The sequence below is a fragment of the Mycetomoellerius zeteki genome, unplaced genomic scaffold (assembly GCF_001594055.1).
Source record: "Mycetomoellerius zeteki isolate Tzet28-1 unplaced genomic scaffold, Tzet1.0 scaffold124, whole genome shotgun sequence".
Classification (NCBI taxonomy): Eukaryota; Metazoa; Arthropoda; class Insecta; order Hymenoptera; family Formicidae; genus Mycetomoellerius; species Mycetomoellerius zeteki.
In genome coordinates, this window is record NW_017256169.1 from 1249067 (window position 1) to 1262706 (window position 13640).

Sequence of the window (13640 nt, forward strand, 5' to 3'; positions counted from 1 at the left end):
TCGCTTTCAGGACAGGATACTATTTTCATGAGGATCATAAAAAGAAGCTTCGTAAAAGATTTCGTTTTCACTTCTCGATGTGCGGTGATCAAAGTCACGGCTTGGACCTTGAATAATGGATATAGTGACACACTTGTACTGAAAAGCTTATTTTCGTTGTACTAATCGATATTTAAATATAAAACTCTTAGGGATTTAAGTGCTAAATCTTTTAATTCTCTTAGATACGCAAAACAACATCATAAATTCAAAGAGTCTGCCGTGTAGCATTCCTGATGCGATTTTTGTCCGAGGAAAAAGCCTCCTAATCTAGAGATCCACCGAGTTAAAAATGGTTTGTACGTCGGGCAGGTCGGTGGCGCAAAAATGAAGAATAAATAATGAAGCCAGGTAGAAAATAGGACCCGAGTGCAAACGATTAATTCTGTATTCTATCCCACACTCAACCCGCGTCCTATCTCTCTAAATCCTAGATTTCCATTTTGTCTTCGTTTTAGAGATTATAGCTCGTATTCAGAACGCGCTTAAAAATGTTAGAGCGTATTTAGCAATTATAGTTCACATTACATATACAATTGGAAAATTTGTGTTAAATTTAACATAAAATGAATATGTAAGAAGGTAACGCAAGCATTATATAAAAAATTAATATAAAAAATGTAACACTGACACAATTTGTAAGCAATCATATTTCTTCATACACATTAAATTTAACACAATACATTAACTTGAACAGGAACTTGAACAAGAACTTGAACAGACTGTTTCTAATACAAATATAAAATATAAAATATTTTTATTGTATATATTATAGAATTTCAAAAATAAAAATACTTTTTAAATATGGGCCTATATATATAGGTTTAAAGATTACGCTACGTTTATGTCTTTCTTTGTCGATGTCAGGCGAAGAAAAATGTTAACGTAATAATCACATTGATAGAATGATTTTGCTGAAGTATCTAAAAATTTAGCTAGATCTGAAAATAATTTTGTTTGACTATCAAAATAATTCTGTAGGATGTTCAAGACGATTATTAGAATGTCGAGACTGTTTAAGTTATGCTTGAAGTTGTCTATAGAATTATTTAATATTTTGATGGTCCAACAAAATTATTTTCAGATTTGTATCTGTCTACATTTTTAGATTTTACTTCAATAAAATAGATCTTTGTATATACTATTATAACATTGTAACGATTATCATGCATGTAATAATTTTTGCAGCTAAATTTCCAGTGATAGTAGAACTCAACTATTCGTCCACTTTTCGTCTTCTCTGATAAACAGGACATCGCTTCTTTCTTGATGCCCACTTGAAAGGTGGCAGCACGATCCGGAAGGTGAAAGTCCCAGGATGAAGAGGGAAGGAGTGGTGGTGCACATATAGAGGGGCGGAGAGGGCGCGGCTTGTCCAGACGTTCTCTGTCCTGACGACGACGACGATGTCGCCGAAGTTGATATTTCTGCTGGGATCCTTGTGTCTACTCGTCGGTAAGTGCAATCTATCAATAATCTTACGATTTAACCGTACGAAAATTCCTTGTGTTGCGATTCCGATGTCTATTTGGTACCATTTATAGTCACCAAAGAGTTCAATTTTTAAATTTCAATTTATAGTATATATGTCAAACTTAATGGAGCAATTGCCCGAAGTCGTGAGATATTAATGTTGTTCAAAAAACGTTAAGAGTTTGAATATCCCATGGAAAAGGAAATATTGTTAGTAGATATTTAAAAATTGAAGTTGTAAATATAGATAAGAGAGAATCTTTGAAATCGATGTTGGCAGTGTACATGAGGGAGAGAGAGAGAGAGAGAGAGAGAGAGAGAGAGAGAGAGAGAGAGATAAAACCTACTTTGGAGAACCACTGTCGCTTTCCCCTCCCCCGTTGCCCTGACATTTTCAAGACTTTCTACTTCTATCGGAGTTCATCGACCCCTCCTTCGATTCGCGATCGCGAAGCGCACGATCGTGTCGTGAACCGATCGTGACATTTTCAACGATTAATCGAATTCACCTCCGCTTTGTCCCTGTGCAAAATGTCACATTCAATTGAAGTCCGCCTTTGATCACATCGATTGATCTTAATTTTTACTCTACAACCCTCATGACATTATCATCTCTACGGAAATAATTATAAGGATTTAAAAAAATTTAAGCTATATATAAAAAGTAAGATGACTCTTTTTTATACAAGAATATATACTTATTATTAAATTCTGTATTTTGTATAAAATTTCTAGAAGATTTAGTAATTATTAAACGCGTTGTGACTGTCACGCGAAGAAAATATAAATTGAATTTAATAGAAAGTTAATTGTGTGACTCACACAATGCAAAATGAGCATTATTAATTAATAAATCATATTCTGCCTTCAGGGACACAGGTCAGAGCGCAAGATGAGGAAGGTGCCGACGGGGTTGACGCAAACGCAGAAGAACTTTGCCAGGACAGGCCGGGCGACGAATACTTTCGCTTGAGCGTTGAAGGAGACTGTCGCGATGTCGTGAGGTAAGCCGTCGTACTATTCCATGAATACAGGATCGGATCCCACTTCAACGTTCCGAGCAGAATAATATTATATAAACCTCTCTCTCTACGCTATTTCATACAGAAATTAAAAATTTAGGCACCGGTTTCCAAGAACTTGGAGAACGTCGCGGCGAGCTACCTCCGCGCTTTATATCATTCTAATTATACCGCCTTATATAATGCATTTAATTTACAGCGAGTGAATGGAATCACGCGCAAGGTGAATCGGGTTTTAAATAAAAAAGCTAGCTCGCTGACTCACTTCCGCCTGTATCTCGTCTTATATCACTGACTTTACCGGTCGCCAGGAAGCAGACTCGTCAGACTCAATCGCTGTACTTTCCCTGGATCACGCGCCGGTTCTAATCTCGCTAATATAATCCTAATGTGCTTACTTTTACGCACACACATTCAAAAGAGCTTTGCTAAAATTATCGTTAAAAGATGCAGGAAGCGAGATGCATGCTACATTTTATATCTCTAAGATTACACCAATGTTACTTTGATTTTTAAGCGAGACTTAAAATTCTCTCTGTTTCGTTTTAAAGTCGAAAGAAAGACAAAGACAGATAGTTTTAAGCCTCGCAGAAAATCAAAGTAATGTTGATGCAATTGGGTTTAAATCATGTAAGGGAAAGAATCCTATTTTTGACCACAAAGCAGATGTTGGTACTTGATAATTCTTATGCAAAAATTTACATTATTAAGCATCAAGATCCGTTTTTGACGAAAAATAGGATTCTTTCCCTTATTTGATTTTTACATCTTTCGTTCGCCATGACAGAGAATGTAAATCTCAAGGGCGTCCGGTTTTGACAGAATGTATAATAAATACATCCCGGAATGCAGATGATGATAAGTTATGGTTGATAAAAATAACGTTAACGGTTTAATCATTGATCCAGGATGTGACTGATCAGGAATGCCTCGATCAAAATTTTCCAGGTCTCAAGGCGATCCGGTAGATGCAACTTCGAGATCAGTTTAACATTTCACTTGCCATTTGATATTTTTTTATCGACACGAGTGACTTTCCTTTATCGTATTTCTAATGCAGCAATCATCGTTCCTTCATTTATTCAACGACTTTCATTCACGAGAGTATCATTAAAACATAAAATCATATTAACGGAATACAATAGAAGCGCATAAACGCTATGTTACTCGGTTATATTCCATCACAACAATGGCTCACGCATAGTGCCAGTTTATAATATGGCAATGCCCTTATACTTGTTTATTGTAAACACATTGTTTCGTCTCTATTGTATTGCGTGTTTAACTATTTCGCGAAACGAAGCGAAATTTGAAATTACTTACCGCGTTCTTGAGAGACCGTTAAATGTGCGTGGAAAATAGAGTCCCTCAAGCAAGTCTGGCCAGATATTATTTCTTGTTACAAATTGATTAACTTGAATCTGTGATCAATGATGGTAGAATCGGAATTTTCCATTTAATAACATGGAAATTGAATGAAAAAAATTTTAACAGAAATTAAAATAATAAAAATGATAATTATATATTTAATAGTAAAGTTATAAAATTACAAAATTATAAAATTTACATATCTTTGACTATAACTACTATAAGAATATATTTTTTGCTCATATTTGAGCATTGTCTGACACTATCGAAGTTGGTTAGACTCTTGCCCGAGGGACTCTAAAGGGAAAAGATTTTCGATATGAGAATGATCTTAGGTGCGACAAAGCCAGCGAGATTGGAGTAATCAGGCTGGCGACGGTGCGATGTCCCACGGGTCTCGCGTTTGACATCGAGCGGCAGACCTGCGACTGGAAGACGAATGTGAAGAATTGCGATCAGCTCGAGAGTAAGCAAACGTCACGTCTTTTTCCTTAATTAGACTCACGCAGGCACCCTTTGTTTTCTGTTCCGGTTCCGGCAGGTGTACAAGGTCCGGCCTGAAGCAAATCACGTGTCCCAGCGGATTGGCCTTTGACTTGGACAAACAGACCTGCGATTGGAAGGGCAAAGTCACCAACTGTGACAAGCTCGAGAGTAAGTCGGAGAATCGGCGATGGCCAATTTTGCCGGTTAAATCGCCGATTCCCTCGTAGACTCGCAACGTAGCACGCACCGTTCGCATCATTAGAACTAACGCATGATCGTTTTCACGCACCTTACGCAGTTCCCTACGATGCGCAGCGACCCTGAACGTCTCTGAATGCTCATCGGGAGATATTAAATGAAAAAGAAGTAGAGATACCATTGGAAGTCAAAGGACCTTGCATTAATCATATAACGAAAAAGTCAAATTGTCTGAAACTGTGACATTTTTTTAGCTTATGAGATGCTAATTAAAAGTCTTTTAATAATCACAATCATAAAAAAATAGACAAATTTTGCTGTAATATTATTTAAAAGTTGTTATTTTGGGTTTAATCGGATAGAAAAGTATTTTTATCTATAGTACACAAGTTGTTTTTTGTACTATGTAATACATTTATAGATATCGTTGCCTATATGTGATAATGTCAAGCATATTAATGGAATATCCAACGACACAGATACATACATACCTATACATCTACATCACCCTGCGTGCACACACACACACACACACACACACACACACACACATACATACACACACATACACAAATTGTGTAACATAAACCTTTCGATAATGAACACACTGTATGGTTATACAGAATGTCCCGTAAAGACCGTAACTAATGTTTAAGGGAGATTCCTAAAATTATTTTGAAACGTTCTCGTATCAAAATGTGGAAACTATGATCATTTTTTATAATAATTAGAATCATCGATAATTTTATCTTTGCAAGTGTAATCTTTATATCAATATTTTAACACAAGAGGCGATAATTAATTTCTCTTTTAATATTTTGCGTAATACCACACCTAAATGTACAAATTTTAAATAGTATTCATTAACTTTAATTGCTTATAATTAAAAAACTGTTATAACCTTGATAGTTTGGTATTAGAACTTTCGTCTCAAAATGAGCTCAGGAATCTACCTTTATGATTGTTACGGTCTTTATGGGACACTTTACATACATGTGTTTAACTGTAAATGTTTAAAAAAAACTGTGTACTGTATAGATAAAGATACTTTTCAATACAAGTAGATCCAAAACAACAAGTTTGAAGTACTACAGCGAAATCTGCTTATTTTTTATGGTTGTGTTTTTTACGAAAACTTTTAATCAGCATCTTATTAGTTACAAAACATTAGTATTAGTCAATTTGACTAAAACTTTTTCCATATGATTAGTGCGAGGTCTTTTTCCCAATTCGTTTGAAAGTTTCCGCTATCGATCGCAATTTGTAGTTTCGAATAAGATCGTTACCCAATTAACAAGCAAGAAGTCGCTTCTTTTAATCGCGATACGGAATATTGCGCAATCGTTTTCGTTACGTAAACGACATGGTTCGAAAAAGCCAACTATGCGAAACTTTCCAACGACGCGTGATGCCATTAAACCGGAAAGCGCGCATTAACATGACGATGGGATTCAACATGAGATTGATCGCGAGAGGGGAAACGAGGGAAGAGATTTGTACTTTCAGGCAGAGAGCGATTAACGATCGAAAATGCTCAGGTCCTGATACTTTCGAGAGACGTTTCTCGCCAGACCACTTTCGTCCTGAGGCTCGCGGTGAGTCTTGATCGGGACTGGTTTCGATTTTCAGCGAAAGTGCCAACTCAGCGGGGCCTTGTTCGATTCGAGTGAGACGAACACTTCAGAGACGCTATGGTCGTGAAAACATCGGGCCTCGCGAACGACTAACCCGGTTTCGAATCCTCAAAACTATCTCTCCCGTATTTTTCTCATGCAATTTCCACGACTCACCGCTCATACGACTAACAAAACTGCACTTTCCAACGGAGTTGGACGAAGAGATCAGTGTTCTCGATTCCGTTCTGGTTTAACTAATAGTTTTCCGACCTCGTTTCGATTATTTAAAGGATGGCTATTAAATATACATGTATCAATTAACTTTTCTTTTCTGATTTACAATCTCATTGAGAATTCCTTTTGCTAAAGAATCTCTCTTTTTACGGAAGGCAATTTCAGCTCACGCTAATTCCGCATTTGAGTTAAGTGAAGTTTAATGAGATATTTGATTCTTGTGGTTTCGTCCAATTTCTGGATCTTTTTATTGGACTTGCTGTCGGCTTAACGTCGGTATGTCGTTAAATCGTTAACACTATGTTGCGTGCCAGTTTGCACGCGGAAGACTATTAGACTTCCGCGTTACGACACTGTTCCCTCTTGTGAACGGCGATAACCGGTAGCGAAATACTTATCGTGTATATATATATATATATATAAGATATATCACGTTTAGTGGCTTAGAGGTACTTACTTTTGAATGACAGCGTTCGAAGTCAGTTACTGAGTAAGCGAATCTCGTGCTAAGTGATTTCCGTTATGAAAGATCGCAGGAAGGAAAGCAACGTTTGCGCAAAAACGTTTGTGCATAAAATCACGTGTTGCAACTCTCCCACTGATAATCTCTCTACTTCGGAGATAATTGTGATTTTTGCACCGATGTTTCAAAACGTAATTCCATTTAACGTTGAACGCACCGCTGCGTTCGATTCTCATTCCGTTGAATACGAACTTTGTGTTAGATAAATTAATTCTAATATTTCAAGCGCAGTTGTTAGATAAATACTAAAAAATTAAAATTAATGCACATTAGCAAAACATAATTGAGATTCAAGTATTTTGCATTATACGTTACCGCCGCTGATGAAATTTCAAATGTCACGATCTTTCTGCAGTACGAGTCAACATTGGCACGCAATGATTTTCTAACATTTAGCGCTCCCCCTTCTCCCCCTAATTCGCTCCAGGTACGAGATTGCACGTATTCGTTCGCCGATCTTTCTCTCTACATCCAGATCGGTTTCGCTTCGGCGATCTGGCCTCCTTATAGGAGTACCTCCTCAGCTACTCGGGCCAGACGGCTACTGGCTCGCTTTTACTACTGAAGTCTCGAAACGTTCGATCAATCTAATCGTTAATCTCATTAATACCCGTTTCTATCAATGTAGATTAATTTTAATCTCGGTTCAACTTGCTCTTCATCTTTTTCTAATTCTTGGGACTAGAAAGGGATCAAGAACAAATTAAACCAAGATTAAAATTAAACTACAATGGTAGAAACGGGCATAAGAGAGACTTCTTCTTTCTCACGATCGTCAGACGACGGGAAATGATAATGTGATGCTTTTTCATGTTTATTTCCGTAATTTTAATTTGTCTCAGCTGTCGATCGGTAAACAGGATGTCGCATACTTTCTTTCGATTACAAATGGCAGCTAAGCTAAAAGGTGCAGGCATAAGAACCATCGATTTCCAAATAGGAGATCACGAAAGGTGACATGACAAATCGAGTCTTCACGAATGCAAAAAAATAACAAAAAGAGAATATGTTATTCAATGTCTTCATCACGTTCATCAATTAATCCTGAAAATCGCGACATTGCCAAACATGCCAAATTCCTCATGCCCATGCTGCTTTTACACTCTAATTTAATTTCACAACAGTTATTCTCGCTCCTTTATGATTTCGCTCGCACTATCACATTTCTAAAACTCATTTTTTTTACTTTCTCTCTTTCTTTTTTCCTCTCTCATTGTCTCATACACACGAATAACGGCTTGCGTGCACCGCTGCCAGTCGACGAGGCAGACAAATGCCGAGTCAAAGTTTATCTTTGGAGTTTCGCCATCGAGCGAAAGATAAATAGTCTTCCTGCGAGAACCGGTAAAGTGGTTGCAGGACGAGACGTAAATATGTATACCCTTTCGTAGAGAATGAAATGGGAAGCTCTGAGCAGAACGTTGACCGACCGACAAATTGTGCATTTTGTAGTCAACGGCAAATGTAGAAAAAGACTGCAGGGTGAAAATAAAAGGGGATGACAAACGAGACGAGACGAAAGCCGACGGAGGATTGAAATAAGAAAAAAACTCGGAGAGTAGTAGCGTAGGAACGAGTGCTATTAATCCTGTATTACTCATGTGGTTTTTTAACTTAATTGCTTGCGTGAAGTGTTTCTGACATCACAACATTATATTTCAATTTCTATTATTCTCGTTAGTGATTTATAATTAAATAAAGATTGATGATATTTTATACATCCTTTAAATAAAGATTAATATTAATCTTTTTTTACATTGTGTAATACTTAGACGTCATACTTTATCTGAAGGACGTCTTCTGGTTGTCTTGTGTATGTCTTTAAGACGTTCGAAGTCTGTATGAGCAATTTGTACTAAATACATATAATGAGTATAAATGACACTCATATTCGAATTTAAGGTGAGGGTGTCCTAGACAGCCCATATGAGTAATGAAGGGTTAAGACGTTCTCTTCTCTGGAATAAAGGTCTTATATCAGAGTTCGGCCACGAGTTATTTTATCAAAATTCTACGAGAGAGAAAGACATATATAATTTCTCCCGTATATACTATATATATATATATATCGCACTCTACTTATACCATCTCATTTTATATCTTAATTAAAGTTATAGAGTGAAACAGTGTAAGTAAAAGTGAGATAGTATATACATATATCAAGGACAAATGTACATATGTATATACAATATATATCTTTCTCTTTCGTAAGATTTTGACAAAATCGCTCGTGGCTAAACTCTGATATAAGATCTCTACTCCGGAAGAATTCTAAAAGCTCAAAATCTTTGAGCTACCTGTATATATATTACGCCACCGCGTGTTAAAAAATATCTAGAGTAGAGATTTAATATGTTACTGCTCGCTAAGGTGACGAGGTAGACTGTGGAAATTGGGTGGCACGAATTAATTCAGCACAACCTCTCCCAGCTTAACAGTTTTATTTTGCATCTCTGTATTGCAAATCTATTATATAAAACGATACACGGTTCCTACGCTGCTGCGTGTAAATAAATGGGGAAAAATGACATTCGGGCCTTGATTACACCTGTAGCTGGTCACGTGAATTACTTAGAGCGCCAACAGCAGTGAGAATTTCATATAATATTCAGTAGCTAGTCATAAAGTGCCTATTATGAGATCTTAATTGCCTTGATTGCACCACTAGTCTAGTTCTTCGTAAATTATATATGGAGCGCGATAACGATAACGATCTCATACGATAGTCGGTAATTGGTCGTAAAATTATTACAAGACTACTACAAGATCTTTTATCTATTAATAACATTTATTAATTAACGAAATTAACTTTAAACCAATTATCAATAAAAAGAATTTGTTTTCCGTAAATTAAAGTTATAATTTACTGATTTACGATAATTAATTAATTTACGTTGTAGTAACTATATAATTGATTTACATTACAAATTGATTAAAAGTGCAATAAATATTTTCTCGTACTGGGCATTCTATGGTCTTTCTATTGATGTTCGATGGATTTCTGTTCGATATCTCGAATGGTAGTCAATTAGCAGATGAGCTTTGCGCGGTCTAACAGAGATTGCATTTTTACAGAGCCGCGTAAGGTCTTGCCCATCCTCAAGACCGACGAACCCGTTTGCCCGGAGGGAAAATTGTCGTGCGGTAACGGTGAGTGCGTCGACAAGGAGCTGTTCTGTAATGGCAAGCCCGACTGCAAGGACGAGTCCGACGAGAACGCCTGCAGTAAGTGTTGCAACGTACTGCCGATTACTAGGTGAACTACGTTCACCTACCGATGTTAACATGAGCCGATCCCAGATTTGAATTATAATCGCATTGTGTAAAAATAGAAACATCAAACATAAATGTTAAAGTATCAAAGTAGATGTATAAGAATGTCTTTGATAACTTCAGTATCGAGACGGCTTGTCACGTATAACTGAGAACAAAATATATATATTTGATAGCTACTGCCAGACTTTTTCTCCAGTGGCTCTTTGAGTTAATTAATTCGATTTAAGTAAAGAAATTCTTTTAATATTTTAAAAATCAGTATACATGTTATTAGAAATATATTTACTTTATAGCCGTGGAAACCGATCCCAACCGCGCTCCAGATTGTGATCCCACGCAATGTGTCCTACCTGACTGCTACTGTTCAGCCGACGGCACCCGTATACCCGGCAACATCGATCCCCAGCAAGTGCCGCAGATGATTACGATTACTTTCAATGGCGCTGTGAATGTAGACAATATCGATCTCTACGATGAGGTCTTTAACGGGCAACGTCAGAATCCGAATGGCTGCCAGATCCGCGGTACATTCTTCGTTTCTCACAAGTACACCAACTATTCAGCGGTGCAGGATCTTCATCGACGCGGCCATGAGATCGCAGTGTTTTCATTGACGCACAAGGAAGATCCACAATATTGGAGCCAGGGTTCGTACGACGACTGGCTGGCAGAGATGGCTGGTGCCAGGCTGATCATCGAACGTTTCGCCAACATCACCGATGGCTCCATCATTGGTGTGCGGGCCCCTTACCTTAGAGTCGGTGGTAACAAGCAGTTCGAGATGATGGCCGATCAGTTCTTCGTATATGACGCCTCCATCACTGCGTCTCTGGGACGTGTGCCAATTTGGCCATACACGTTGTACTTCAGGATGCCCCACAGGTGCAACGGCAACGGTGGCAACTGCCCGTCGAGGTCGCATCCAGTTTGGGAGATGGTGATGAACGAGCTGGACCGCAGAGACGATCCCACCTTCGATGAGTCCTTGCCAGGTTGTCACATGGTTGACTCTTGTTCCAACATCCAGACTGGCGAGCAGTTCGCTCGTCTGCTCAGACACAACTTTAACAGGCACTTCAATAGCAACCGAGCGCCTCTCGGTTTGCACTTCCATGCGTCCTGGTTGAAGAGTAAGAAAGAATACAAGGATGAGCTGATCAAGTTCATCGAGGAAATGATCGCTAGGAGTGACGTGTACTTCGTCACTATGGTTCAGGTAAGAAATCGAGCTTGTATTTTTTGCAGGGAGAGAACGGTTTTATACGTTTTACGGAAGTATCTAAAAATTTAGGTAAATACAAATCTGAAAATAATTTTGTCGGATTATGAAAGTAATTATGTAAAGCTGATTGCTAGAATATCAAAAAATTTTTTTAGCATTGCTCATCATGCTTGAATTTCAAACATAATTATTTTGATGGTCCCAAAAAAATTACTATATGAAAAATTGAATGAAATAAATTAGTTTTCATATATGTAATGTAGTTTATAATATGGCCAAAACAAAAATGTCATAAAGGTGCTCTATGAGCACAAGTCTTTGGTACATCATAGCTTAAAAACTTATTATTAGGTAATTCATTGTTAGGTAATTCATTTCAATCATTTCACCGGAACTTCGTTTTCCATTATTTTATAATATCATTTCATAATTATTAATTAGTGCAAGATGTATTCCACACAATACACTTTATCTGAGAAACGTCCTAGAAAATATCTTCTGAAAGTCTTTAGGATATTTTTTGGAAGTCTGTGCTGTAGAAGTTATTTTCTGATGCCTTTATCTCCCTAAATTTTTAGATACTTTGCAAATTGTCCGTGTAATAATCGTTAATGTATTCATACATTAAAGAGTAGAAGTTTTAAATCCCGTTTGTTCTCCAGGTAATTAAATGGATGCAGCAGCCCACTGAGCTCTCCGCGCTTAGAGATTTCCAGGACTGGAAGGAGACCTGTGACGAGAAGGGTTTGCCCTACTGTTCGTTGCCCAATGCTTGCCCTCTGACGACCAGAGAGTTACCCGGAGAGACTCTGCGTCTTTTCACCTGCATGGAGTGCCCTAATAACTATCCATGGCTGTTGGACCCGACCGGCGACGGCTTCTCCGCGAGAAAATGATCCATCATCAGCGAAACGAACGACGCGCCGACGCGTCAGCCGATCGCGCAATCGGATTATCAGAGATAATTTTTCCGGTAAGACTGGGAATCACGTCGGATAAGACGTGGTAATTGACCACGACGAACCGATCGGAACGAGGGCGCGGCTCTGAAAGATACGGAGAAAGCAATCGGGCGATGGGCGCGTTGAGGCGCGAAATTTTGGACGAGATCTCGGAATCGTTTTATCACGATTAGAAAGTGTCACCTTGGCTACTTGAAGATCATGGCCATAATAACTAATATTAAAGTGGAGCGAAACGCCTCTGCTTTTGCAAGGGGAAACGTACCGCGCCCGGTTTCTCTTGACTCTTGATTCTTCGACTCGACTATAATTATTATTATTTATGCAAATTAAGATCGGTAAAACGCATATCGCTGCATACGGTCGCGAGGACTGATCGATTTCTCGTGAAGAAACGCCATCGCGTATGATCGCGGGGAAAAAGCTCGTCTCCTTCCTGCTCGCGTGACAAGAGCGGCGATCCTGCACGTCTTGAGATGCGATTCTCGAAAATTGATGCTCGACGAGAACGAGATAATCTCGGAGACTTCCCACTTGTACATAATCACCGGATCCTTGCCCTCCCAATTCTCGTACTCGTTGCTTTCTAGAGACACTTGTAGACGGAACGATAACTGAGCCTCGCGGCCGATGAAGCTAAAGATGAAAAGTTGAACATACCATCCCGTGCCTCTCTGAACATGTACTCTGTAGAATTTAAGCGACGCGCGACATTCTAAGTATATAATTTTTAGTATCCTTATAATATTTCGAAATAAAAATTATATGTACAAAAATAGCATGTGGATATTACATACCAACTCCAGCAATCAATACATAATATATTTAATAATATTTATAAAATAATAATAATTAATTAGTGATAGAGTTAATTAGATTTTTAAAGATCTTAATATAAAAGAGATTACAGCTTTGGAATTACAAGAAATCAAATTTATATAGTTACAGTTACAAATAATTATATATAGATTAATATTGCACAAAATTTATAACTTTTACCTAATTCTATATAATATCATATAATTCAATATTAATATTATATATCGTTATTAAAATTTCACGAATTTAAATTTAATTAATTAGTATCTATAAATTTAAATAGCTATAATATTAACATTTTTTTAGTCACATTGTATGATATTTAATTCTGCAAGATTGTAAAAATTAATTCTGTGTTTTAAGGTTTTATCTTTTGAACCGCTTCTTTAATCGTCGTTATAT

The 13640-nt window shown here is 37.5% G+C and overlaps 1 protein-coding gene across 2 annotated transcripts; it reads left to right on the plus strand.

Moving 5' to 3' along the window:
* Positions 1-1400: 1400 nt before the first annotated feature.
* On the plus strand, positions 1401-13188 carry verm (LDLa and CE4_CDA_like_1 domain-containing protein vermiform). 2 transcript variants are annotated; one of them, XM_018461642.1, is made up of 6 exons: positions 1401-1494; positions 2384-2516; positions 4238-4368; positions 10035-10184; positions 10529-11451; positions 12120-13188. In XM_018461642.1, the coding sequence occupies exons 1-6, from the start codon at positions 1446-1448 to the stop codon at positions 12351-12353; spliced, it is 1620 nt and encodes a 539-aa protein (XP_018317144.1). In that variant the 5' UTR covers positions 1401-1445; the 3' UTR covers positions 12354-13188. The 2 variants fall into 2 exon arrangements, with proteins under 2 accessions (XP_018317144.1, XP_018317145.1); XM_018461643.1 differs by lacking the exon at positions 4238-4368 and adding an exon at positions 4444-4556.
* Positions 13189-13640: the final 452 nt, after the last annotated feature.

Bases quoted from the DNA above. Each gene is read 5' to 3' on its own strand.
- verm (XM_018461642.1), top strand. From the start codon at position 1,446: ATGTCGCCGAAGTTGATATTTCTGCTGGGATCCTTGTGTCTACTCGTC. The intron at 4,369-10,034 runs GTAAGCAAACGT...GCATTTTTACAG, and splicing joins GAATTGCGATCAGCTCGAGA to AGCCGCGTAAGGTCTTGCCC. The intron at 10,185-10,528 runs GTAAGTGTTGCA...TTTACTTTATAG, and splicing joins GTCCGACGAGAACGCCTGCA to CCGTGGAAACCGATCCCAAC.